The sequence below is a fragment of the Pongo pygmaeus genome, chromosome 18 (assembly GCF_028885625.2).
Source record: "Pongo pygmaeus isolate AG05252 chromosome 18, NHGRI_mPonPyg2-v2.0_pri, whole genome shotgun sequence".
NCBI classification, from domain to species: domain Eukaryota; kingdom Metazoa; phylum Chordata; class Mammalia; order Primates; family Hominidae; genus Pongo; species Pongo pygmaeus.
This window is the reverse complement of record NC_072391.2, coordinates 5,119,934-5,147,244: the sequence shown is the minus strand read 5'-3', so window position 1 is coordinate 5,147,244 and position 27,311 is coordinate 5,119,934. Positions and strand designations below refer to the sequence as shown.

General features: G+C 52.1%; 1 protein-coding gene across 2 annotated transcripts in view; it reads left to right on the top strand.

Annotated features, from left to right (window-relative positions):
• PPL (periplakin) overlaps positions 1-27,311 on the top strand; it is a 54,139-nt gene that overhangs the window by 13,795 nt on the left and 13,033 nt on the right. For both annotated transcript variants that reach the window (XM_063654091.1, XM_054454305.2), the window contains exons 2-10: positions 12,241-12,340; positions 19,045-19,199; positions 20,562-20,682; positions 21,792-21,917; positions 22,010-22,051; positions 23,495-23,656; positions 23,759-23,866; positions 25,109-25,204; positions 27,168-27,290. In XM_063654091.1, the coding sequence (XP_063510161.1) occupies positions 12,332-12,340; positions 19,045-19,199; positions 20,562-20,682; positions 21,792-21,917; positions 22,010-22,051; positions 23,495-23,656; positions 23,759-23,866; positions 25,109-25,204; positions 27,168-27,290 (942 nt within the window). In that variant the 5' untranslated portion in view covers positions 12,241-12,331. The remainder of the gene's footprint in view (positions 1-12,240; positions 12,341-19,044; positions 19,200-20,561; positions 20,683-21,791; positions 21,918-22,009; positions 22,052-23,494; positions 23,657-23,758; positions 23,867-25,108; positions 25,205-27,167; positions 27,291-27,311) is intronic.

Sequence of the window (27,311 nt, the reverse complement as noted above, 5' to 3'; positions counted from 1 at the left end):
ATGGGCCAGTTGTTGCCATGTGACTTGAACAGGTACAGCTGAAGGCATCAAGGGTGGCTCTTGAAGCCACCCCCACACAGGGAACCCCCCTCCCAGGTCGCTGATGGTTGGAAGGTTGCCATTCATGGTGTCCTTGGAGGGTCCACGTCTCTCCTGGGGGCAGGAGGCCGGGAAGCATATCTCCCCAACTCTTAGATCTTTGTATGATGCAACCAGATCATCCCATCATCCAAACTAAAACTTACCTGTGCTCCCAAATGCTCTCAGAAAAGAGAGTGGGTGGCTGTTGCATTGGGCCAGGTGAGAAGCGGTGACTTTGATCAAGGTGAGGCCAGAGGGGCAGATGGAGGAGGATGCGCAGGAGACGTGTTCCCAGGTAGAACCAGTGGAGGGAGAAGCAGGGACAGGTCTCAGGGATCTGTTGGCATAACCGGGTAGACAGGTCCTCCCCACCCTCCCCTTCTGCGGTTTCCCTTATGCGGACGGAAGAGCGTTCTCAGAGCAGTGGGAACACCCTGTACCCTTCAAATCCCCAAACCTACTGACTCAGATCCTTAGCCCAAACCCAAGACAGCTGAAGCGGGCTGTGGGTTTGTCCCCCAGCCAGGCCCGGGGAGTGGGTATCTGGGACCCAGGATCTCCTATTCTCCCGACAACTCATTACCCGTATATGGGCACCAGCCTCTCCTCGCAGATGTTGGAGGAGATGATTCCAAATTCTGAGGTTACTTGCGAATTCCCCGTGCCCAGGCAAGGCAACATTCACGGGGCGGAAGCAAAGCACGTCTGGGCTTGCACCAGGATCAGCGTGAACAGTGTGGATGGCCGGGGTCTGCTTTCATCTCCCAGGTGCTAGAGGATTCTAACTTCAGGCCTTGGCTTCTGGCTTTTTGTTTGTTTTTAGGGTTTATTTTGTTTTGTTTTGTTTTATTTTGAGATGGAGTCTTGCTCTGTCACCCAGGCTGGAGTGCAGTGGCACAATCTCGGCTCACTACAACCTCCGCCTCCCAGGTTCAAGTGATTCTCCTGTCTCAGTCTCTCGAGTAGCTAGGATTATAGGTGCCCGCCACCATGCCCGGCTAATTTTTGTATGTTTAGTAGAGACAGGGTTTCACTGTGTTGGCCAGGCTGGTCTCGAACTCCAGACCTCAGGTGATCTGCCCACCTCAGCCTCCCAAAGTGCTGGGATTATAGGCATGAGCCACTGCGCCCAGCCGGCTTCTGGCTTTTATCAGCTCCTTAAAAGGAGCCTAAATCCCTGGATGGTGGACCCAGGTCAAGGCAGAGCCGGGCTCCTCAGAGGCAGCACCCCGTATCTGTTCTCTCAGTCACCCCCACCACAGCCCTGCGGCATGCATACTGTGATGACTCTCATTTTACAGCTGGGGAAACTGAGGCTCAGAGAGGCTAAGTAATTTACAGCTTACTAAGAGCAGAGGCAGGATTTGACACCAGACTGTCTGGCTTTGGTCTGGGTGCTTAACCACTGGGCCACACTGCCCTTCCAGCTGAAAGAAAGTGCCAGTGGCACCTGCACAAAATTAAAGCAGGAAGAGAGACCCAGGAGGTGGAGAGCGAGCATCCCCAGAGACACCTGTGTTCTCTTTCTCTGTCCACATGGAGCATCGGTGGTGTGTCCTGGCCATGCCAGGGCAGCACACAGCCCTAAGTTCGAGTCCCACCTCCCCACTTTGCAGCTGGGCTTACTGAGCCACTGGGTCCTCAGCCTCGAGTAGCCACCTCTAATGCAGGCTGGGGCCAGGCGCAGTGGCTCACACCTGTAATCCCAGCACTTTGGGAGGCCAAGGCGGGCAGATCATTTGAGGCCAGGAGTTCGAGACCAGCCTGGCCAACATGGCAAAACCCCGTCTCTATTAAAAATACAAAAAGTAGCCTGGTGTGATGGTGCATGTCTGTAATTCCAGCTGCTCAGGAGGCTGAGGCACGAGAATTGCTTGAACCCAGGAGGCAGAGGTTGCAGTGAGCCAAGATCATGCCACTGCACTCCAGCCTGGGCGACAGAGTGAGGCTCAGTCTCAATCAATCAATAAAGCGGGTCGGGCTGTGTCTACTGAGGCTCTGACTCCTGGCTACAGAGCCGAGGGACCTGATGCCATTTGAGGCTCCCAGGCCCCCTCCCTAGTGGTTCCTCTGCTCTGAGTACATCCTGGGACACAAAAAGATGGCTGTTAAGACTGAAGCCTGCGGGCTCAGACCCAGGAAGCCCTTGTCTGGTCCCTGGGAGCACCCTCAAACCCAGCCCTGGAACTCCGAGGAGGAACCAGGCAGTCTTCTGACCTGCTGGTTCCATTTTTCCTTGCTTGCCTCAAGAGCCTCATAGGCAGAACAGGCCAAGAAAATGGGACTCTGTGAGACTGCTCAGGATTGTCATTGTCCCAGACTCTGGCATCCCCAGCCCAGAAGGAAAAAGCTAGGGAAAAACAGCCTCAGTTGACTTGAGGTGACTCCTAGTGGCTTGCAAAACCCACCCAGCAGGCAGCCCGTGACCCACAGCCTGGCCGAGGCTGAGGGGGCTGTTTCTGCTGCCAGCCGAGTCCTGGGTCCCCATTCAGGCCCACTGGTGAAACAGCCAGCAAGGCCCCAATTGTATAAACAATGTAAATGAGCCAGCCATAGTGGCTCATGCCTGTAATCCCTGTACTTTAGGAGGCCAAGTCAGGAGGATCCCTTGATCTCAGGAGTTTAAGACTAGCCTAGGCAACAGAGAGAGACTCCATGTCTACAGAAAAATTAAAAAATTAGTTGGGGCCGAGTATGGTGGTTGACACCTGTAATCCCAGCACTTTGGGAGGCCGAAGCAGGGAGATCACCTGATCAGGAGTTCAAGACCACCCTGGCCAACATGGCGAAACCCTGTCTCTACTAAAAATACAAAAATTAGCCAGGCATGGTGGCGTACGCCTGTAATCCCAGCTACTCGAGAGGCTGAGGCAGGAGAATCACTTGAACCCAGAGACAGAGGTTGCAGTGAGCCAAGACTGTGCCACTGCACTGCAGCCTGGACAACAGAATAAGACTGTTTCAAAATTTTAAAAAGAGTGTAAATGATCTCAAGTCTGTTTCGGGGATGCTGCTCTGAACCTCCAGTTCAGTCCTTGAACCACAAAGGTGTCTTTGAAATTTGACTGAGTTTCTTTCTTTCTTTCTTTCTTTTTTTTTTTTTTTTTTTTTTGAGACAGAGTCTTGTTCTGTTGCCAGGCTGGAGTGCAGTGACGCAATCTCGGCTCACTGCAACCTCCACCTCCCGGGTTCAAGCAATTCCCCAGCCTCAGCCTCCCAAGTAGCTGGGACTACAGGTGCGTGCCACCATGCCCAGCTAATTTTTTGTATTTTAGTAGAGACGGAATTTCACCAGGTTGGCCAGGAAGGTCTCAATCTCCTGACCTCGTGATCCACCCACCTCGGCCTCCCAAAGTGCTAAGATTACAGGTGTGAGCCACCACGCCTGGCCTCACTGAGGTGTTTCTAAAAGTGACCCTGATTACCCCCACCCCACACATACACTTTTTGTTTGGTTTTAATTTGAGACAGGGTCTTTCTCTGTCTCCCAGGCTGGAATGCAGTGGTGCGATCTCAGCTCACTGCAGCCTTGACCTCCTGGGCTCAAGCGATTCTCCCACCTAAGCTTCTCAAGTAGCTGGGACTACTTGAGAAGGTGCACACCACCACACCTGGCTAATTTTTGTATTTTTTGTAGAGACAAGGTCTTCCTATTTGCCCAAGTTGGTCTCGAACTCCTAGGCTCAAGAGATGCTCCTGCCTCAGCCTCCCAAAGTGGTGGGATTACAGGTGTGCACTCCTGTGCCTGGGCCCATACATAAACATAACTAGAGAGAATTTTTTGCTCACATTTCACAGATGATGAAACTGAGACTCAGAAATACAGAGTGGCTGGCCAGGCATATTGTGGCTCATACCTGTAATCCTAGCACTTTGGGAGGCCGAGATGGGAGGATCACTTGAGGCCAGGAGTTCGGGACCAGCCTGGTCAACACAGTGAGAAACCATCTCTATTTAAAAATTTGAAGAAAATAGAAAAAGATTAAAAAAGAAATACAGTGTAGCTCCTCTGTCACACCGTCATAGGTCACACTGCTGGTTGGTGCAGTCAGGATCTGAACCCTGTCTGACTCCAGACCCAAAGTCTTTCTCCTACACAGGCTGCCCTCCCAAGTGACCCTGGGTAGTGACTTCACATCCGGGACCTTGGTTTGCTCATATGGGTAATGAGCAGGTGGGGCTAGATGGCTTCTGAGTCCCCTTCGAGGGCCAGCGGCCACTGCCCTCAGCACGTGTGTCCGTGTCACCCTCTGAGTAAGAAAAGGGAGGGCTGGGCGTGTACCCTCGGCTGTCACTCAGGCTCTTTCCCTTTTCCGGTGTGTGTGTGGGGAGGGGGGATATCTTTGTCTTCGTGGCTCAGGCAGGTGGCTGTTGTCTGTGTCTGCGTGGGCAGGACAGGGCTGTGTCTTGGCCTCCATCAGTGGGGCTGATGGCCGAGGGGTGCCACGTCTGGCTGCCCCGATGCAGCTCATTACCGAGATGAAAAGCTGGACCAGCCTAGCCGGTTTCCCAGCACTCCTGGGTCCTGTCCCCTTTCCTGCAGGTTCCTGCCCCGCCCACATTCCTGCTGGCTTCCTAGCATGGGGCTCCATGGCTCCCCAAGGGACACCCATGGTTGATTCCTGCGGCCAGCTGGATGGTGGGGGGAACACAGGACCTTTGGGGGCCTCTCATTTGGGACCCCAAAGCTACAGGGCAAAAACGCTGAGACTGTGCCTCCGGAGGCCTGGATTCGAATCCCAGCTCTGTCTTGCTTGCTGGCAGTGGAACTGTGGCCAAATGATGGAATTTCTTTGTACCTCAATTTCCCTATCTGTAACTGAGTGAATTGCATGCTATGTGAATTCTATGCAATTCACTCATTTAAAGTTGTAATCCTCCCACTTTTGAGAACAATGCTACTTACTTAGAGGGTGGTAGGATTGATGAGCTAATATATATGTGATTTGCTTAGCAGTGGGTAGGACAGATAGCCCTCTAGGAGTTAACTAGCATCTTCCAGGCTGCTGGGGGATTACCTGCAGCTGGCCAGCTTCCCTGGAGAATGAGACAAGACTCAGGACCTGACTCCGGAGAGAAGAAACAAACCCCTATCACTTCTAAATGGCACTTGCCTTTTATTTATTTATTTATTTATTTTTGAGACGGAGTCTCGCTCTGTCACCCAGGCTGGAGTGTAGTGGTGCGATCTTGGCTCACTGCAACCTCCACCTCCCAGGTTCAAGCAATTCTTCCACCTCAGCCTCCCGAGTAGCTGGGATTACAGGTACCTGCCATCATGCCTGGCTAATTTTTGTATTTTTAGTAGAGATGAGGTTTCACCATGTTGGCCAGGCTGGTCTTGAACTCCTGACCTCAGGTGATCTGCCCGACTCAGCCTCCCAAAGTGCTGGGATTACAGGCGTGAGCCACCACGCCCAGCCACCTTCTTTTTTTTTTTTTTTTTTTTTTTTTGTAGCAGCTTTACTGCGATATAATTCATATATCATCCAGTTCACTTATTTAAAGTGTTCAATTCAGGGTTTTTGTTTTTGTTTTGAGACAGGGTCTCACTCTCATTGCCCAGGCTGGAGTACAGTGGCGAAATCTCGGCTCACTGCAGCCTCAACCTCCTGGGCTCAAGCAATCGTCCTACCTCAGCCTTCCGAGTATCCAGGACTACAGGTGCGCATCACCATGCCCAGCTAATTTTTTGTGTTTTCAGTAGACAAGGGGTTTCACCATGTTGCCCAGGCTGTTCTCAAACTCCTGGGCTCAAGTGATCTGCCCACCTCAGCCTCCCAAAGTGCTGGGATTATAGGTGTGAGCCACCGCGCCCAGCCCAGTGGTTATTAATATAGTCACAGAGTTGTACAACCATCCCCACGATCGATTTTAGAACATTTTCATCACCCCAAAAAGAAATCTGATACCCCTTAGCAATCACTCTCCATTTCACATCCTCCTGGGCCATGGCAACCACTCATCCACTTTCTCCTCCTGTAGATTTCTCCATTCTGGACATTTCTTATCAATGGAATAATATGTGAGCTTTTGTGTCTAGCTTCTCTCACTGAACATAACATTCTCGAGGTTCCTGAGGCTGTAGCAGCTGTCAGTCCTGCCTTCATTCTTTGGCTGAATAATACAGATAGACCACATTTTGTTTATATTTTCATCAGTTGATGAATATTTGAGTTGTTTCCACTAAAAAGTGGAGGCCAAAAGGCTATTATGAATCATGCTGCTGTGATTCATCTATGTACAAGTTTCTGTGCAGGCATAGATTTTTTTGGTTGTTTTTGTTTGTTTGTTTTTTATTTTCTGAGACAGAGTCTTGCTCCATCACCCAGGCTGGAGTGCAGTGGCACGATCTCAGCTCACTGCAACCTCCGTCTCCCAGGTTCAAGCGATTCTCTTGCCTCAGCTTCCCGAGTAGATGGGATTACAGGCACATACCACCACGTCCAGCTAATTTTTTTGTACTTTTAGTGAAGACAGGGTTTCACCATGTTGGCCAGGCTGATCTCAAATTCCTGACCTCAGGTGATCCACCTGCCTCGGCCTCCCAAAGTGCTGGGAGTACAGGCGTGAGTCACCGCATCCAGCCCAGACATAGGTTTTCATTTCTCTTGGATAGATAGGTAGGGGTGGGCTGGGCGCAGTGGCTCACACCTGCAATCCTAATATTTTGGGAGGCCAAGGCAGATAGATTGCTTGAGCCCAGTGGTTCAAGACCAGCTGGGGCAACATGGCAAAAACTCCCTCTCTAAAAAAAAAAAATTAGCCGGGCACAGTGCCAGGCGCCTGTAGTCGCAGTTACTCTGAGGCTGAGGTACAAAGATTGCTTGAGACTGGGAGGTCAAGGCTGCAGTGAGGTAAGATTGCACCACTGCACTCCAGCCTGGGCAACAGAGTGAGACCCTGTCTCAAAAAAATAAATAAGTAATAAAAATAAAAAAATACATAGGGGTGGACCTGCTGGGTTTTATGGTGACTGCTTAACTTTTTGCGGAATTTCTAGACTGTTTTCCACAACTGTGCACCATTTTGCATCCCCACCAGCAAGGCACGAGGGTTCCAATTTCTCCACATCTTTGTCAACACTTGTTATTGTCTTTTTTATTATAGCCATTGTAGTGGATGAAAAGTGGCATCCTGGTGTGGTTTTGGGCTCTTGGCATTTTAAATTAATCTGTGAAGTACCAACTGTGTGCTGGGAGCCCTGTAAGATCGTCACATGGAGTTGTTAAGGGCCCAGAGTCCTGGCTCTGCCATCTAATTGCTGGGTGACTTTGGGAGAGTTATTTAACCTCTCTGATCCTCAGTTTCCACACCCATAAACGGGGATAATAATACAATTACCCACCAAGCTAAAACCCAGCTCTCAGGGTTGTCATGAAGGTTGAGTCAGAAACAGTGAGGAGCCTGGCATGTAGAGAGTAAGTATTAGCTCATGTTACGATGGTGGAGATTGTTATCGGTGTGATTTTCCTAGCATCCCCATGAGTAACTTCTAGCCCAGTCGATCACGTGCCTCTGGAGTGCGATTGCTTGAGGGGAGAATTGCGGTTCACCAGCTGTGTGACCCTGGGCAAGTGCTTTGATGTCTCAGAGTCTTGGTTTCTTCATCTCCTTCTTCAAAGGGGCACACGAACCTCCCCGGGGACTTAGGGCAAGGATGATATTGAGCTGGTGCCTGTGAATGTGTCTGAGGTCTGGCAAAGCCCACAGCAAGTGGCAAATGCCCAGGATGCCTTTGTGGTCATCGCCAGAAGACAGATGGAGAAGCGGAGGCTGCACGAGGGTAGGGCACTTGCCTGAGGCTGTCTAAGCAGCAAGCAGCCCAGTGGGCCTTGGGCCTGGCCTGTCTGCCCATAGCTTCCTGCTGCCGCTCACAGCTTTGTCCCATCAGGAGTCCAAGGTCCCTGAGGCAGTGGTCATTGCCCCACAACTCCCATGTCCTCTGGGGGGCTTCAGCTGGAACAACAGGCCCAGCCAGGATGGAGTCCAGAAGGTGGCTTTTCTTGCATCTGCCACAATCCATGAAAGGGCTGGGTTGGGAGCTGGCCCTGTGCCTGAGGTGGGACTGGGCTCAAGAGAGACAAAGGCCCCCACTTGAGCCACAGTACAGACCCTAACGATGCACTGCAGAGTCAGGGGTTAAATATTTGGGGTGAGACTCACCGCCTCTAGGTGCAGCTGGCCTGGCAGATGGTCAGTGACTGGGATGGGAGTGTGGGGGCCCAGAAACTCACATTCTCCGTGTGGCCTGCCCAACCAGGAAGTGAGGGGTTAGGGAATGAGGGAGGAGTCGGGTGGACCCCTGACCTGGCTGTTCTAGAAGCCCAGCTTATCCCTTCTTACCCAGATCCTCCATCCAAAGCTCCCCGCTGCTAAGCCTTCCTGGCCACCCCGCCAAACACCGGCTTTCTCCACTGCAGGACTTGTCAGTGCCTTTGCTGGCTCATGAACGTATCAAGGATGGGGTTTTCCTAACTGCCTTGACCAAGGAAGAATAAGACTTTTAAAAGCTGGGTTCCTGGGACCCCACTTTGGGACGGGCTGCCCCCAGGTGACCTTGCAGAAGGTATGGCTTGGGTCCTGTTCCCTCAAGATCCCCCAGCTCCGGTGTATCCAGGTCTGCCACAAAGCTGGCCCTGAGGCAAGGTTTGGGACCTAGATGGATGGATCCCCAGCATGTTGGCTGCTGCCATTTCTGCCCCCAATGCCCCCAACATCAACAGCACCTGCAGTGCTGGCCCATGACTCCAGTAGGTGTCCAGGTACCCTGGGGAACCTGCAAAAATAGCAATAATAATATAGCTTCGTGGGCCCAGCTCTGGAGACCTGGGTTCAGCAGATCTGGGTTAGTGGCCGGGAATGTGAATTTTTCGTGCTAGGCCCCAGAACCTTGACCTGGGGAGCATCACTCTAAAGGGCTCGTGGTCCCCTCTGCCTTGACGGTCAAGAACCCCGCCCTGGCCCACCCCACGGGACACGCCAGGACCTGCCTCTCTATGGCCTCTCCTCGCTGGAGCCTTCTGCACAGGAACTCCAAATTCTTCCTTCTGCTTTAGCACCCAGCCGACACCACCTCCTCCAGGAAGCCTTCAGTGACCACCGCCGTCCCCGCTTAGCCAGTCCAGAGGTTCCCCTGGGCATCCCCATCCTCCAGGCCTGCCTCAGTCTCGTGACTGTTTCTATAAATACTGATTTCATCCTGGTCTGTGGGGTGGATCAGGGAGAGAGGCTTGTCTTTGTGAGGTGCAGGGCCCACACACAGCAGGTGCTTAATGAGTATGAGTAGAAGGCAACTTCTGCGTGCCTAGCCGCTCAGGCCCCACTGTGGGTCTTCAATGGAGACATCATCGCTGGCTAACTGGTGACAATGGCCAAGTTGCTTTCCCTCTCTGGTCTCTGTTTCTTTCTTTGTTTAAAGAAAACAACAGAGGGAGGCTGGGCATGGTGGTTCACACCTGTAATCCCAGCTACTCAGAAGGCTGAGGCAGCTGAATCGCTTGACCCTGAGAGGTGGAGGTTGCAGTGAGCCAAGATTGTGCCACTGCACTTCCAGCCTGGGTGACAGGGCAAGACTCCGTCTCAAAACAACAGAGGCAGAGCTGAGTGATCTCTAAGGCTCCTTGACAACTAAAATCACAAACCTTTGTTGAGACTTATTCTGTGCCCGGCTCTATGCACAGCCCTTTGGCAGCGTAACCTCACTTCCATTCACGACCCCTGCCACCCTGGCCCCGGGAAAGGATTGTTACTCTAGTCCATCGGATTGGGAGACAGAGGCACAGATAGGCAAGGGAGCTTGGCCAAGTCACACGCCACTAAGTGGCTGATGGGAGCCAAGATCTGAACCCACAGCTAACCCCCAGGGCCAAAGTTTTAACTAACTCCCATTAGAGCATTTTCCAGAGTGGTCTGTCTGTGGTTCTGGGGGACGGGGGACAGTAGACAAATGTCACAGGAGAGGACACAGAGACAGGGAGAGGGCCAGTCTGCTTATCTTGCTTTTTTTTGACACGGAGTCTCGCTCTGTCACCCAGGCTGGAATGCAGTGGCACGATCTCAGCTCACTGCCACCTCCATCCCCTGGGTTCAAGCAATTCTCCTGCCTCAGCCTCCCAAGTAGCTGGGATTACAGGCGCCTGCCACCACACCCGGCTAATTTTTGTATTTTTAGTAGAGATGGGGTTTCACCATGTTGGCCAGGTTGGTCTCAAACTCCTGATCTCAGGTCATCTGCCCGCCTTGGCCTCCCAAAGTGCTGGGATTACAGGTGTGAGCCACCACACCGGGCCTCAAGTCTCTTTCAGGCTCTCTGAGAAGATCAGGAGAAAGGCTAGGCCTGACGCCACCACGGGTGTCACACCTCCTGACTTGTAACAGTGGGCAGCCCAGTGTCACCACGGAACCCAGTGCCACTGCATTCCCATGAAATTTATTTTGGCAGCTAATTCACTCATGGTGAGGGCTTCTGATTTTCTGATTAAAATGGGGAGAGAAGTTACCTTTGTAAACATATCTATTTAACTCTAAAATAAAACGAGTAGGTTGAAAGAAAAATATCAGGTAATTAAAAATAAGACTGCTCACACAAAAGCTTGTCCCCGAACGTTCATAGCAGCGTGATTCTCACGATGGCCCAAAGGTGGAAACGGCCCAGATGGTTGTCAGCTGTTGAATGAATAAGCAAAATGTGAAGTAGCCACGTGACGGAATATTATTCAGCCATAAAAAGAATAAAGTTCTAATAGATGCTGCAATATGCATGAAGCTTGAAAACATTATGCTGAGAGAAGGCAGACGCAAAAGGCCACGTGTTGTGTGATTCTATTTATATGAAATGTCCAGAATAGGCAAATCCATAGAGAGAGAAAGTAAATTCCTGGTTGCCAGGGGCTGGAGGGGGTGGGGAATAGGGAGTGACAGCTTGTGGGTGTGGAGCTTTGGGGTGATAAAAATGTCTGGAATGAGATAGTGGTGATGGTCGCACAATTCTAAATATGTAGTACTAAAAACCAGTGACTGTGTACTTTTAAACAGGTGAATTTTACGGTATGTGAGTTATCTCCCAGTTTTTAAAATACTGTGCATTTTGCCAACATGGCAAAATAGAAGCATTAGAAGCTCGGTGTGCTGGTGGTGCCAGTGGTCCCAGCTACTCGGGAGGCGGAGGTAGGAGGATTGCTTGAGCTCAGGAGTTCGAGGCTATAGTGAACTATGATCACGCCACTGCACTCCAGCCCAGGTGACAGAGTGAGACCCTATCTCTCACAAAAAAATATGTAGGCAGGGCCTGGTGGCTCACATCTGTAATCCCAGCACTTTGGGAGTCCGAGGTGGATGAATTGCTTGAACTCAGTAGTTTGAGACCAGCCTGGGTGACATTGTGAAACCCCCTCTCTACCAAAAGAAATGTAAAAGTTATGCAGGAGTGGTGGCATGTGCCTGTAGTCCCAGCTACTTGGGAGGCTGGGCTGGGAGGATTGCTTGAGCCTGGGAGATAGAGGCTGCAGTGAGCCAAGACTGTGCCGCTACACCCCAGCCTGGACAAGAGTGTGAGACTCTGTCTCAATAAAATAAATAAATGAATGAATGAATAAATAAAAATAAAAAATAGAAGCGTTAGAGAGAATGATCAAAGTGGAGGCTGGCCAGGCACGGTGGCTCATGCCTGTAATCCCAGCACTTTGGGAGGCCGAGGCAGGCGGATCACTTGAGGTCAGGAGTTCAAGACCAGCCTGGCCAACATGGTGGAACCCCGTTTCCACTAAAAATACAAAAATTAGCCAGGCTTGGTGGTGCGTGCCTATAATCCCAGCTACTGGGGAGGCTGAGGCATGAGAATCATTTGGACCCAGGAAGTGGAGGTTGCCGTAAGCTGAGATCACGCCACTGCACTTTAGCCTGGGTGACAGAGCAAGACTCCATCTCAAAAAAAATTAAAAAAAAAAAAATGGAGGCTGACCCCCTGCCAGGCGCTGCCTTGCCTCTGTGGCTTTAGTGATGTTGCCCTGTGGGAACAGCCCAACTACCTCAAAGGCTCTGTGGGCAGCTCCTGCTCAGAGCGCGGGGCCGGGGCCAGGCGGAGGATGGGGTGCTGGTGGGAACACAGCCCCCACCCACCAGGCACCCCGCCCATCTCCCCTCGGCTTCTGCCCCCAGCATCTCCAACAAGGAGCTCTCGGAGCTGATCGAGCAGCTGCAGAAGAATGCCGACCAGGTGGAGAAGAACATCGTGGACACAGAGGCCAAGATGCAGAGTGTAAGTGCCCCCACTCCCACCCGGGTGCCCCGTGCTGCCAGCCCTGTTCAGGACCAGGATCTGTTTGGAATCGGTGATTCCCACCCAGGGGTGATTCTAGCCCCGAGGGAACATACAGAGACATTTTGGTTGTCACTGCTTGGAAGGAAGGTGCTCCAGGCGTCCAGTTGGGGAGGGGAGACAGGGATGCTACTGAACACCCTACCGTGCACTGTAGGGCAGGGGTGCCGAGATCAGGAAGCCCTTCTCTGTGAGAGGAACCTGGCCATTGTCGTTAATACTAGTACCTGCTGGATACTAAGTTCCTCCCGCTTCCTGGGCCCTGTGCAAAGCGTCTCCTGCCTGGAGGAGTGCCATAGGGTCAGGCTCTAGGGAAGCAGCCCAGCCTTGTCCTTGCTGGGTGACCTTGGACAAGTGAGTCATCCTACCTCCCCATGAACGAGATTCTCTCTAAGCAGGCAGAAGTGATTGTTCCCATCTGGCAGGGTGGCTGTAAAGATTAAATGAGATTATGCAGGTATAGTACAGGGCTATTATCGTCAATGTCATTATCACTGCTCATCCTACTGCTGCCAGCACTCAGGGTGCAGGTCTTCCTCTGCCTTTTTTGGAGAAGAGAGATAAAATAGCTGGGCAAATCGCTTTCCCCTCTCTGTGCCTCAGTTTCCCCTTCTGTAACATGGGGATAACAACTGCCCGGTGGACTCAACGGCACAAAGCCCCTGTACCCTGCGGGACTCACGAGCCGCTGGAATGGTCACCTTCTCTTCGAACCTTCCACCAGCGTCAGCCCGGTGCGATTGGGTTGATGCCTGTTTTGTAGCCTGGAGCAACTGAGGTTCAGAAGGGGCTGGGACGATGAGTCAGCGGCAGACATGGTGCCAGCTTCGGCCTGCGGGTGGAGTTACCAGATTTAGCAAATAAAATACGAGATGCCCAGTTACATTTGAATTTCAGAACACAAATCATGTTTTAGTAGTAGGAAAGCCCATGTATTATTAGGGAAAGGCTTATGCTAAAACATTATTGTTTATCTGAAATTCAAGTGTAACTGGTGATCTGTATTTCATCTGGTGTCCCTATGCGGGGGCGACTAAGAGGTGGGACCAGGCCAGGTGCATAATGGCTCACACCGCCGTTATCCCAGCACTTTGGGAGGCCGAGGTGGGCAGATCACTTTGAGGTCAGGAGTTTGAGACCAGACTGGCCAATATGGTGAAACCTCATCTCTACTAAAAATACAAAAATTAGCTGGGCGTGGTGGTGCACACCTATAATCCCAGCTACTCAGGAGGCTGAGGCAGGAGAATCGCTTGAACCCGGGAGGCGGAGGTTACAGTGAGCCAAGATCGTGCCACTGCACTCCAGCCTGGGTGACAGAATAAGACTGTCTCAAAAAAAAAAAAAAAAAAAAAGGTGGGACCAGAGGAGTGGGAGGTTGAGGGTGGGAGGTCAGGCGAGAGGTCAAGGTCTGCCCGGCCATGCTGCTGTCCCCAGGCCCAGCCATAGGTGTCCAATCCCCCTGGCTGCCCCTGATGGCCCAGTTGCCCACCCTCTGAAGGCCTGTCCACAGCAGCCAAGAGACCCAAGGGGGTAGGTGGGCTGGGATGGGCACAGTCCACGGGGGTGTAGGGGGCAGGTAAGTGGAGACTCTGTTCTCCGCCACCAGCTGTCCCCTGCAGGGGCCCCAGGAGTGGGCCTTGCCCTGGCCTCCTGCCTGGCCACCCCACACCTGTTCCCTCCCATCAGCTCCCCTTGTCATTTGCAGTTACATCCTCTGCCATCTGAGGCCCCCTGTGGTGGTGGATTTTTTTTCCTTTTTAAATGGAAAACATCTTTTGGGGGTGTGTCTCTTTTTTCCTCATAACAAAAATAATATGTGTTCATCACACACATTTCAGGACGGATAAACAAGCATAACAAAGTGAATTAAAATCATGAGCCGGGCATGGTGGCTCACGCCTGTAAACTCAGCACTTTGGGAGGCCTAGGCAGGCAGATCACCTGAGCCCAGGAGTTTGAGACAAGCCTGAGCAACATGGTGAAACCTCGTCTCTACAAAAAATATGAAAAATTTGCCAGGTGTGGTGGTGTGTGTGCCTGTAGTCCCAGCTCCTTGGGAGGCTGAGGTGGGAGGCTCACTTAAGCCCGGGAGGTTGACGCTGAAGTGAGCAGAGATTACACCACTGCACTCCAGCCTGGGCAGCAGAGGGAGACCCTGCCTCAGTCAATCAATCAATCAAGTCAATCATGTAGAATTCCACCACCAGAGGTATCTATTGACTATTAACATATTGGTGTATATCTGTTTGACCTTTGTGTGTGTGTGTGTGACAGAGAGAGAGGGAGAAAGAAGGAAGAGGGTTTAACCTTCTCATTTTATTGCTCTGGAGTATTGACTCAAAATAGGTAATTTTGAACCATTTTTATTTTACTTTTTTGCAGAGACAGAGGTCCTTGCTATGTTGTCCAGGCTGGTCTTGAACTCCTGGCCTCAAGCCATCCTCCTGCCTCAGCTTCCCAAAGTGCTGGGATTTACAGGCGTGAGCCACTGTGTGCTTGGCCTAAACAATTTTTTCTTTCTTTCTTTTTTTTTTTTTTTTTTGAGAGTCTCGCTCTGTCATCTAGGCTGGAGTGCAGTGATGCTATCTCAGCTCACTGCAACCTCCACCTCCCAGGTTCAAGTGATTCTTCTGCCTCAGCCTCCCAAGTAGCTGGGACCACAGGCACGCACCACCACGCCCAGCTAATTTATTTATTTATTTATTTATTTTCAGTAGAGATGGGGTTTCATCACATTGGCCAGGCTGGTCTCAAACTCCTGACCTCATGATCCGCCCACCTCGGCCTCCCAAAGTGCTGGGATTACAGGTGTGAGCCACTGCGCCCCGCCTATTTTTTTAACTTCAACTGAACCCACTTGAAAAAAGAAGCTAGGCTTTGAAGACTACATGGATCACACAATCTTTTTCTTATTTTCTTTTTGCTAAAGATACTACTATTTATTTCATTTCCCAGTTCTGTTGAATTTTCCATTTTTTTAATTGAGGGGAGATTCACATAAAATTAACCATGTAATGTGTACAATTCAGTGGCATTTAGTACATTCACAATGTTATACAACCATCTCCTCGATCTAGTTCCAAAACATTTCCCTTACCCCAAAGCAAAACCCCACACCCTTAATAGTTATTCCCCACCTCCCCTTTCCCCCTGGCAGCCACTAATCTGCTTTCCATCTCTGTGGACTTATTTATTCTGGATATTTCACATAAACAGAATCATACACTGCATCACACATTTATTCAAATGCTAAACACACAGAAAACTGTATAGCGAACACCCATATCCCACGACCTGATCCTACAAGGAACATCTGCTGAATTGGCTTTATCACGTATCTGTCCGTGTGTGTGTGTGTGTGTGTGTGTGTGTGTGTGTGTGTGTGTGTCTGATTTATTAGATATATCAGTCCCTATAATTTTTTATTTTTATTTTTTATTGAGACAGGGTCTTGCTCTGTCACCCAGGCTGGAGTGCAGTGGTGCAATCACGACTCACTGAAGCCTCAACCTCCTGGGCTCAAGCAATCCTCCCACCTCACCCTCCCACGTAGCTGGGACTACAGGCGCATGCTACTACGCCTGGCTAATTTTTGTATTTTTTTTTTAGAGGTAGGGTCTCACTATGTTGCCCGGGCTGGCCTCCAACTCCTGAGCTCAAGCAATCCTCCCTCCTGGGCCTCCCAGAGTGCTGGGATTATAGGCGTGAGCCACTGCACTTGGCCCCTATGACTTTAAAAAACTTTTTTATCAAGGTATAACTTATATAAACTGTAGAGAAGTGTCTACATTCAAAGACTTCACCTGGGTGAATTTTTGCATCAATAGATACCCAGATAACCACTGTCTGGGGCAAGATGGATAACTGTCTAGAAAGCTCCCAGGCCATCTCCCCTGTTGATATCCCTCAGGGGTCAACCCTGTGCTGATCTCTCTCACCATCGATCTTTTCTGCCCGACTTTGAACTTTCGAACACTAGCCTCCCTCAGCTAGATGTTCTCTTTCTCTCAGCCAGTCTTTTGAGAGAACTTGCATTCCCACTGGGCACCTTCACGAATTAGGCAATGATTAATGGACTTCCTCCTTTTGCAAAATTAATCTTTGATCTGCAGCTCAGGGAAGCTGGTGATAATGGAGTGAATAAAATTCCACTCCAAGTAGGCTGGGCGCAGTGGCTCACGCCTGTAATCCCAGCACTTTGGGAGGCCGAGGCGGGTGGATCACAAGGTCAGGAGATAGAGACCATCCTGGCTAACACGGTGAAACGCCATCTCTACTAAAAATACAAAAAATTAGCCAGGCATGGTGGGAGGCGCTTGTAGTCCCAGCTACTTGGGAGGCTGAGGCAGGAGAATGGTGTGAATCCAGGAGGCGGAGCTTGCAGCGAACCGAGATCGTGCCACTGCACTCCAGCCTGGGCGACAGAGTGAGACTCCGTCTCAAAAAAACAAAAAATAAAAAAAATAAAAAAATTCCACTCCAAGTCAAGAAGCTGATGTTTTGTTGTAATTAACGGGCCAGCCTACCCCAGGGTTGGGGGATGCCTGGTTCCATTGGCTTTTTGGATTGGTTGGTTTGAGGTAGGGGCTTGCTCTGTTGCCAAGGCTGGAGAGCAATGGTGCAATCTTAGCTCACTGCAGCCTTGAACTCCTGGACTCAAATGATTCTCCTGCCCCAGCCTCCTGAGTAGCTAGGACTATAGGTGCATGCCATCACACCCAGCTACCTTTTAAAAATATTTTTTAATAAATGGAGTCTCACTATATTGCCCAGGCTGGTCTTGCACTCCTGGGCTCAAGCAATCCTCCTGCCTCAGCCTCCCAAAGTGTAAAGATTACAGATATGGGCCACTGTGCCTGGCCTCCATTAGCTTTTCGGAACATCAGCCTCACCTCAAACCCCCTGGGGAGTCAGGCCTGTTCACCCTTCAGCCCTTCTAGACTTAGCGAGGCAAAGACACTCTTGACACATTTTGTTCCTCCAAGAGGAAGCCAAGTCTTTACTTCGTACCAGGCACCACGTCACCCCTGTGTATTTCTCGTTTTTCTTCCTTTTGCTTTTGCTTTTTTAAAAACAACTGTATGGAGACATATTTCACTTAAAAAAGGCTCCCACTGTAAGTGTACAAGTCAATGATTTTGAGTAACTTTAGCAAGGGGCGGAACCACGCCTTTGAATCAGTTTCAGAATATTTTCATCCCGCGCAAGATCTCTTGTGCCTATTTACTGTTAATGCCTCTTCCCAGCCCTGCCCCAGGCAACCACTAAGAGACAGAGACTTTCTGTCTCTCTGGACTTGCCTGTTCGGGACACTTCACATCAATGGATCCCACACCATGTGGGCTCTGTCTGGCTTCTTTGCCTTTGAATAACGTCTTCCAGGCTTGTTCAGATGGAGCACGGTCCATAGTTCCTGCTCTTTGTTGCTAAGTGGTATTTCTCAGTTCACTTCACAAGCGGGTATTTTCCTTATGCCCATTATAGAGACAGGAATGCTGAGACCCAGCTATGGGAAGGGACTGGCGGCCGCCTCTGAGTGCCTCAGCGTCAGCCAACCAGCACTCAGTCCCCTCACTGACATGTCACTGCCTCCCCTGCGGGACTGGCGATCCCTCAGGGATTCATCCCCAGGACCTAGTATGGTGTAGACTCACAGCCAGGCTTCTCAAATATTGACACAGTGAATTATCCCACTGTGATTAGAAACCTACTGTCCCAGCTGCCATTCATTGCTCTTCCCTAAATGAACAGAAGCCCTGTACTCATCAGCAATCATCGATGGCCCCTTCCAGCTATCCCCCCTGCTCTGTTCCTTCTTGCTGGTGCCACCTCACTGTCACCTGGCTGCTGCCACAGACCACTGCCTGTCCTCCCAGCCCACACCCTTGCTGTCCTCTCTGCAGAGCGCCCGGAGGCATCGCCTTTAAGCACAAATGGAGCTGTGCAGGATCCCTCCTTGCAGCCATTCTGTGTTCTGGCCACCCACCCTCCCTGCCGCCCCCCACCTGCCCTGTTTCCTCCCTATCCACAGAGACCTTTTCACTATGGCCCAGTCGTAGCTCGCTCTCTCCTGCCTCAGGGCCTTTGCACAGGCTGTTCCTGTGCCTGGAACACTGTCCCTTTCATCCTTTATTCTTAGCTTGTGTCTCCACCACAGAGAGGCTTCCCTGACCACCAGAGCTGAAGTAGGTCCCCTCGTTCCACCTCTGGAGCATTTCTTTCATGAACACTGACTTGGAGGGACTTGCAGTCACCTCCGTGAGGCTCATCCTTTGGCATTCCTGGTGGCCTCGCAGACTGGGCTGTGAGTGCCAGGCAGGGAGGCCATGTCTCTTCTGTTCACAGCTGTGTCCCAACACCTTGCATACAGTAGGTACTTGAGCTCTGTTTGCTGGGCGGCTGGAGGACAGGCTAGAGGGGGCATAAGAAAAATACCCGCTTTGTAAAGTGAACTGAGAAATACCACGTAGCAGCAAAGAGATGGAACTACCGACTGCGCTCCATCTGGACAAGCCTGGAAGAAGTTATTCAAAGGGAAAGAAGGGGAGCACCCTGCTGACCCCTTTCCTCCCACCCCCCCCATTGCCACCGTGCCCGCTCTCGGCTCCTGTTCATTGTCCCCTCTCTTGTGACCCTCACAGGACCTGGCTCGGCTGCAGGAGGGTCGGCAGCCTGAGCACCGGGACGTGACCCTGCAGAAGGTGTTGGACTCTGAGAAGCTGCTCTATGTGCTAGAGGCGGATGCGGCCATTGCCAAGCACATGAAGCACCCACAGGGGGACATGATCGCCGAGGAGTAGGTCACTTCGGCTTCTTACCCCAGGGGAACCATCGGGGGCTATGGGCCAGGGCGGGGGGTCCTGTTCAGCATTTGGGAGCCCGAGTCAGGGGTTATCAAGGGCTAACTAGGTGCCAGGCACGTGCCAAAGGCGTCACATGATCCTTTCTTTTTTTTTTTTTTGAGACATAGTTTTGCTCTTGTTGCCCAGGCTGGAGTGCAATGGCATGATCTTGGCTTACCGCAATCTCTGCCTCCCCAGTTCAAGCAATTCTCATGCCTCAACCTCCCAAGTAGCTGGAATTACAGGCGTGCACCACCATGCCCGACTAATTTTTGTATTTTTAGTGGAGACAGAGTTTCTCCATGTTGGCCAGGCTGGTCTCAAACTCCAGACCTCAGGTGATCCGCCTGCCTCGGCCTCCCAAAGTGCTGGGATTACACAAAGTGCTGGGATTACACATGTGAGCCACCGCACCCAGCCTCACATGATCCTCTTGATGACCCTATTTTGCAGTTGGGGAAACAGAGGCTCAGGGAGTTGATATCCCTTGTTCTGGAGCCACCAGGCTGACCTGTGAGCTTTTGAGCAAGCTGTCCCGCTGCCTGGTGCCCTGTCCCTGGCTTCCTTGGCTCACGACTCCCAGTTCAGTTTATCGTGGATGAATCAGCCCCCCTGACTCCTGCCTTGTCCCATGCCCCACCTCCACCCCAGCAAGGGCAGGGCTCTCTCAGTGCCCCACGACCCTCGGCACTTGTCCTTGGCATGGCATGCACCACACCGTGGGCCCTGCTGGATGGCAGACTCCAGAAAACAAGATCCTTCCTGCTTATTCCAGAACTTTCTATGGTTCTAGGCACATAGTAGGCCCTCGGGAAACTCTGATGGGGGAAGGAAGGTTGAGGGAAAGTGGGTGGGGCCAGGCACCGTGGCTCACGCCTGTGATCCCAGCACTTCGGGAGGCCGAAGCGGACGGATCACCTGAGGTCAGGAGTTCGAGACCAGCCTGACCAACATGGTGAAACCCTGTCTCTACTAAAAATACAAAATTAGCCAGGCGAGGTGGCACATGCTTGTAATCCCAGCTACTCGGGAGGCTGAGGCACGAGAATTGCTTGAACCTGGGAGGCGGAGGCTGCCATGAGCTGAGATGGCGTCACTGTACTCCAGCCTGGGTGACAGAGCAAGACTCTGTCTCAAAAAAAAAAAAAAGTACATGGGAGGAGAGGTGAGAGCATGCAGTGATTGTCTGCAACCCAAGGCCATATGGTCACTGTGTCCTTCCAGGACACTGAGGCCGGGGTCTGGGTGGGGGGCCCCTCCTGGGGTGCAGGCAGTGCCAACCAGCCCCACTAAGCGGGCAGCCTCTCTCCCATCAGTATCCGCCAGCTGAAGGAGCGTGTGACCAACCTGCGCGGGAAACACAAGCAGATCTACAGCCTGGCGGTGAAGGAAGTGGATCCACAGGTCAACTGGGCGGCACTGGTGGAAGAGAAGCTGGTATGGCCTGGACAGGGCCGCCGGCTCCAGGGCTTCAGCTGGGGAGGGGGCTAGCCATGTAATGGTGGCTCCAGAACAAGGGATATCAACTCCCTGAGCCTCTGTTTCCCCAACTGCAATGTACAGGGAGAGCCTAGCCATGTAATGGGCATCCCGGGTCTTACCAGGGAGACAGTCATGGTCCTGATGATTTTCCAATGTGCCCATGAGAAGAGTGAGGCTCAGAGAAGTGCAGCACGAAGTCAGGGTCACACAGCTCAAGCGGTGGAGATTCGGACTGTGTCCCCTGTCAGCCACACCTCGCTGCTGCTCCTGGGTCCCACTTTCCAACCCTGGCATGTTGGGGTCCTGGTGACGTTTTGTGGGCAGGCTGGGGCGGGAGCGGCCAGGCTTCTGGCCTGTCGCTCCTGCCACAGAGAAGCACACAGCCACTGCAGCTAGGTGTCCCAGGTTCAAGCCTCAGCTTCCCCAATTTTATTTATATATATATTTATTTATTTATTTATTTTTGAGACAAGGTCTCACTCTGTCACGCAGGCTAGAGTGCAGTGGCACGATCACGGCTCACTGCAGCCTCAACTTTCCAGGCTTAGGTGATCCTCCCACCTCAGCCTCTCAAGTAGCTGGGATTACAGGTGCACGCCACCACACCTGGCTAATTTTTTGTATTTTTGTAGAGACGGGACTTTGCTACATTGGCCAGGCTGGTCTCAAACTCCTGGCCTCAAGCGATCCGCCCCCATTGGCCTCCCAAAGTGCCTGGATGACAGGCATCCGTCACCATGCCTGGCCAACTTTCCCGATGTTAGTGGCGTGACCCTGGGCAGGTGACTGGCCCTCACTCAGCCTCAGCCTCTGTGTCCTCATCTGAGAGATGGGACAGTAACCATGTGGACCCCTGAGGCTCTGTGAGATGAAAAATGATATGGGTCAGTGCTCAGCAAACAGAATTTCAGGGTTGAAGGTGTGGCCAGCGTCTCCCTGTGGCTCTGCAGGGCCCCATGAAAAAGAGAGCACCATCATGCCCACCCCCAAGGCTCCTGGGGTGGCCGCACATCCCCAGCCCTCGGCCCACCCTCTCCCTATTGCTTCTCTGCCCTCCTGGCCAGGACAAGCTGAGCAGCCAGAGCTTTGGGACTGACCTGCCGCTGGTGGACCACCAAGTGGAGGAGCATAACATCTTCCACAATGAGGTCAAGGCCATCGGGCCCCACCTGGCCAAGGACGGGGACAAGGTGGGGTGTGTGCTGGTGTGGTGGGGACCCAGGGATGGAGGGGGCCGCGCCTGTGTCCTGGCCCTGACCCATGCCCTCTGCTCTGTCCTCAGGAGCAGAACAGCGAACTCCGGGCCAAGTACCAGAAACTGCTGGTGAGGAGCTCCCTGGGGGAAAGGCCTCATGGGGAGAGGAGAGGAGGGGAAGCTTGGAGTTGGGGGGACAAGGATGTATTCTTTTAAAAATGACATAGGCAGCCGGGCATGGTGGCTCACGCCTAGCACTTTGGGAGGCAGAGGCAGGAGGATCACTTGAGCCCAGGAGTTTGAGACCAACCTGGGCAACATAGTGAGACTCCAGCTCTACAAAAAATTTAAAAATTAGCTGGGCTTGGTAGCATGCCTGTGGTCCCAGCTACTTGGGAGGCTGAAGTGGGAGGATCACTTGAGCCCAGGAGGTGGAGGCTGCAATGAGCTGAGATCGTGCCACTCCACTCCAGCCTGGGAAACAGAGCAAAACCCTGCCTAAAAAAAAAAAAAAAGAAAAAGAAAAAAAAGAAAGGCGTGCAGTAAACATTTCAATCAGGAGAGGGGTTGAGGTGGGAAGAGATGTGCCCCAGCCTTTTCCTGAGCGGCTGCCAGGTCTGCCCTGGTTGTTCAGGAAAAACCCTAACAGACCCCAGGAGTACAGCCTGTCCTGCTTATTTCTTTATTATCTGCTGTGTGCCAAGTATGATGCCACTTGCTTTCTATACAAAAGCTTTCCATTTTCCTTCCCAAACCTTTAAAGAATGCATTCTTTTAAAAATTGCATGAGTGTTATGCAAATGCTTCCTTGTTGCCAGTGTTTCAGACATCTCAGAGAATACAGAGGCAGCATTGTGTCGCTGTAAGGAGCCATGCTGCCTCTGCTCCTTAGTGTTAGTGGTGACACCTTGAGCGGGTTACTTAGCCTCTGGGAGCCTCAGTTTCGTCATCTGAGAAATGGAGTTCCTACGTGTTCCTGTCTCATAGGGTCGCTTTGAGGATGAAATGAGTCAATGTTGCAGAAGTTCGTCGCGCAGTGCTGGCTCGTGGAGGGCCCCATGTACCCAAATGCAAACATCCCTCCTTTCCCTTGCAGCCCCGCTTCTCAGACGTACAGTGGTGCTTTCCTTTCAGCCCTCTATAAGACGATCATGATACAGATAAAAGTAGAAGCTATAGTCACTGATATTTGTTGAGCACCAACTATATGCCAGTCTCTGTGCACAGTGAGGTCAGGACTGTCATCTTCCCCATTTACAGATGGGCAAACTAAGCCTTCACAAAAATGTCAGTTCCGTAAGGGTTTTGTGTGTTTCGTTCACTGCTGTATCCCCAGTGCCTGGAGCCATGTCCAGCATGTAGTAGATGCTCAGTAAACATTTACTGAATGAATGAATGAATGAGTGAGTTTCAGGGGTTCAGGTGACTTGTCTAAGGGCGCCTGTGCTGGACGTGGCTAAGCTGGGCTTGTCCTCAGGCCAGCCATAGCTGGGCCCTGCAGGAGGTAGGGAAGGAAGCGAGCAGTGGCAGTGGGCTGAGGACGCAGCCCTGTCCTTGCCCCGGCCCCTTCAGGCAGCATCACAGGCCCGGCAGCAGCACCTGAGTTCGCTGCAGGACTACATGCAGCGCTGCACCAATGAGCTGTACTGGCTGGACCAGCAGGCCAAGGGCCGCATGCAGTACGACTGGAGTGACCGCAACCTCGACTACCCCAGCCGCCGGCGCCAGTATGAGGTGGGTGCTGGGGGCCTGGGGCGTCAGGGAGGAGGCAGCCCTGAAAGGAGCACGGGACCGCCAGGCTGGGCACTGAGGCCCCTCCACTGCCCCTCACTGCAGAATTTCATCAACCGGAACCTGGAGGCCAAAGAGGAGAGAATCAACAAACTGCACAGCGAAGGCGACCAGCTGCTGGTGGCCGAGCACCCCGGGAGGAACTCCATTGAGGTTCGTGCACCCTGAGACCAGACACCTCCCCCAGGGTGGCTTCTGGTCGGCCTCTGCCTGTGGGCCGCCTGGAGCTCGGGCAGACCCCGGAGCTGGGGGTCCTGCAAGCTGAATCTTGTGTCTGTCTGTCTCTATCTTGCTGTGTCTGACTCTGCCTCCTCCATTTATCCTGATCCATTGACACTTCTGCCCTCAGCCCCTGGACTTCTGAAGCCCCTGTGGGGTCTGTATTAGTTTCCTAGAGTTGCTGCAACAAGTTAAAACAAACTTAGTGGCTTTAAACAACAGAAATTCATTCTCTCAGAGGTCTGTGGGCTGTAAGTCTGAAATCAAGGTATCTTAGGGCCTCATTCCCTCTGGAAGCTCCAGGACATGTGCCTTCCTTGCTCTTCCGGCTTCTGGGGGTTGCCAGCAGCCCTTGGCTTGTGGCTGCATCATTCCAGTCCCTTCCTCTGTCTTCACATGGCCTTCTCTCCCCATGTCTCTCTGTGTTCTCTCTTCTTATAAGGATGTCAGTCAGTGGATTTAGGGCTCACCCTAATTTCAGGATCCTTAGCTAATGACATCTGCAAAGATCTTATTCCCAAATAAGGTCACATTCTTCCCAACCCCCACAATCCCACCAACCCCGCCTGAGATGGAGTTTCGCTGTTGTTGCCCAGGCTGGAGTGCAATGGTGTAATCTTGGCTCACTGCAACCTCCACCTCCTGGGTTCAAGCAATTCTCCTGCCTCAGCCTCCCAAGTAGCTGGGACTACAGGCGCACACCACCACACCCAGCTAATTTTTGTATTTTTAGTAGAGACAGGGCCTCATCATGTGGGCCAGGCTAGTCTCAAACTCCTGACCTCAGGTGATCCACCCGCCTCGGCCCTCCAAAGTGCTGCGATTACAGGCGTGAGCCACCATGCCTGGCCAGGGTCATGGATTTGGTGGGACACTGTTCGGTCCATGAAAGTACCTTTGTACAGATTTGCTGAAGGCACCACAGCCCCCACTTGCCCCTTGTGCACCGCACAGCCTGGGCATCCATATGTGGCATCCCTGTTTGGCTCCTTGACGTGACCCCTCTCTCCTCCTCCCACTCCTGAGCAGAAGCTGGCTACCCCTGTGGTAGCCACACCCAGACAGATGCCAGAAGCCTCCCTCCCCCGCCATGCCCCAGCCCAATATCCCAGCAATCCCTCCCTTGGTGTCTGCGGTACCTGCCCAGTGGTGACCAGCCCCTTCTTTTCCTGGCAGGCGCACATGGAGGCTGTGCACGCAGACTGGAAGGAGTACCTGAACCTGCTCATCTGCGAGGAGAGCCACCTCAAGTACATGGAGGACTACCACCAGGTACTTACCTCTCCTGGGAGTGCCCCCAGCACCGAGGGTGCTACTCTCTGAGAGCGCTCAGTGCCTACCTGGCTCATGTGTGGCCTCGTGCTGCTTGGTCCAGGAGCCTTGTGGGGCAGCCATCCCAGGCCCCCAGCACCCATGCTTCTGATGGCATGTGCAGACATGTCCCAAGTTTGCCGGCCCCTGTCCATCTTCCCTGAGGACCAGGGCCAGAGTCTGATTCCCCAGGTCACATGGGGCCCAGGGTGAGTGTGTGGGATTTTAATTTTGTTAAAATGTATAATATACATGCAGATACATAAAACAAAATTTGCCTTTTTTTTTTTTTTTTTTTTTTTTTGAGAGAGTCTTGCCCTGTCACCCAGGCTGGAGTGCAGTGGTGCCATCTCAGATCACTGCAACCTCTGCCTCCTGGGTTCAAGTGATTCTCCTGCCTCAGCCTCCTGAACAGCAGCTGGGATTACAAGTGCCCACCACCACACCCAGCTAATTTTTGTATTTTCAGTAAAGACGGGGTTTCGCCATGTTGGTCAGGCTGGTCTCGAACTCCCGACCTCAGGTGATCCTCCCACCTCGGCCTCCTAAAGTGCTGGGATTACAGGCGTGAGCCACCGCACCAGGCCAGTTTGCATTTTTAAGTGTACAATTCAGTGGCATTCATTGCATTCACAATGTTGTGCAACCATCACCACCATCTACTTGCAAAACTTTCCATCACCCCAAACAGAAACCCTATACCCTGGCCGGGCACGGTAGCTCATGCCTGTAATTCCAGCACTTTGGGAAGCCGAGGTGAGTGGATCACCTGAGATCAGGAGTTCAAGACCAGCCTGGACAACATGATGAAACCCCATCTCTACTAAAATACAGAAGTTAGCCAGGCGTGGTGGCCCATATCTGTAGTCCCAGATGGGAGGCTGAGGCAGGAGAACTGCTTGAACCCAGGAGGCAGAGGTTGCAGTGAGCTGAGATCGCGCCATTGCACTCCAGCCTGGGCGACAGAGTGAGACTCCGCCTCAAAAAAAAAAAAAACCAAACAACCCTGTACTCATTAGGCAGTAAGTTTTCCATTCCCGCTCCCCCAGCCCCAGGTCACCTCTAGTCTTCTTGCTGTCTCTATGGACTTGCCTGTTCCAGATGTTTCACATCTAGAACGAATATGAAGAATCAGTGGGATCATGTAATCTCTGCCCTTTTGTGTCTGGCTTCTCTCACTGAGCATCATGTTTTCCGGGTTCATCCGTGTTGTAGCATTTTCAGTGCTTCACCCCTTTTTATGGCTGAATCATATCCTATTGTATGGCTAGACCACTGTGTTTATCCACTCATCTGTGGCTGGACACTTGTCTGTTTCCAGAGGAATGAGAGTTCTTAAGAAGCTGCGGGTAATTCTTAGGATTGAGGTGTCTGGGGAAAGCTGGATGTGGGCGACGCTGTGTCACTCCTCATTCACTGTCTGAGCCGCACGGTGGGGGCTTCAGGTCCTGTTCATGGCTGCAGCCCATGTGCTCAGCCCAGGGGATAGCTGACAGTGACCCAAGAGTTGATAGACTGAAGAATGGGCAAGAGAATTTTCGAGAACAAAAAGGGGAGGCTATTATCAAAACCTAGAAAGAAGCTATAGTATTAAGTCTGGGTGTTCCTAGTACAGAGAGAGGAACTGAATCAAAGACACCTCAAGACTTACTGATATATCCAAGAAAACATGTCACAGAGGTGGCATCTCGTGGATGGGTGGGAAGGGACCTGGCTTCTCCCAGTGAGGCCCCTAAGGAGCCAGCTCAGGGAGGGTGGGGCTGTCTCCACGCAGAGGAGCCTCAGGCTCAGCACAGGGTCCCATGCTGGACTCCAGGTGAACCGGAGGCCCAGCTCCGCCTGAGGGATGAGCTTGAAGCCTCGGACAGAAGCCCAGGTGCTTCTAGTGGTTTCCTGGCTGTAACAGAGCCACCTTTTCCCCTAGTTTCACAAAGACGTGAAGGACGCTAAGGAGCTGCTGCGCAAGGTGGACTCGGACCTGAACCAGAAGTATGGCCCTGACTTCAAGGACCAGTACCAGATTGAGCTGCTGCTGCGGGAGCTGGATGTGAGCGATGGCCCAGGACCC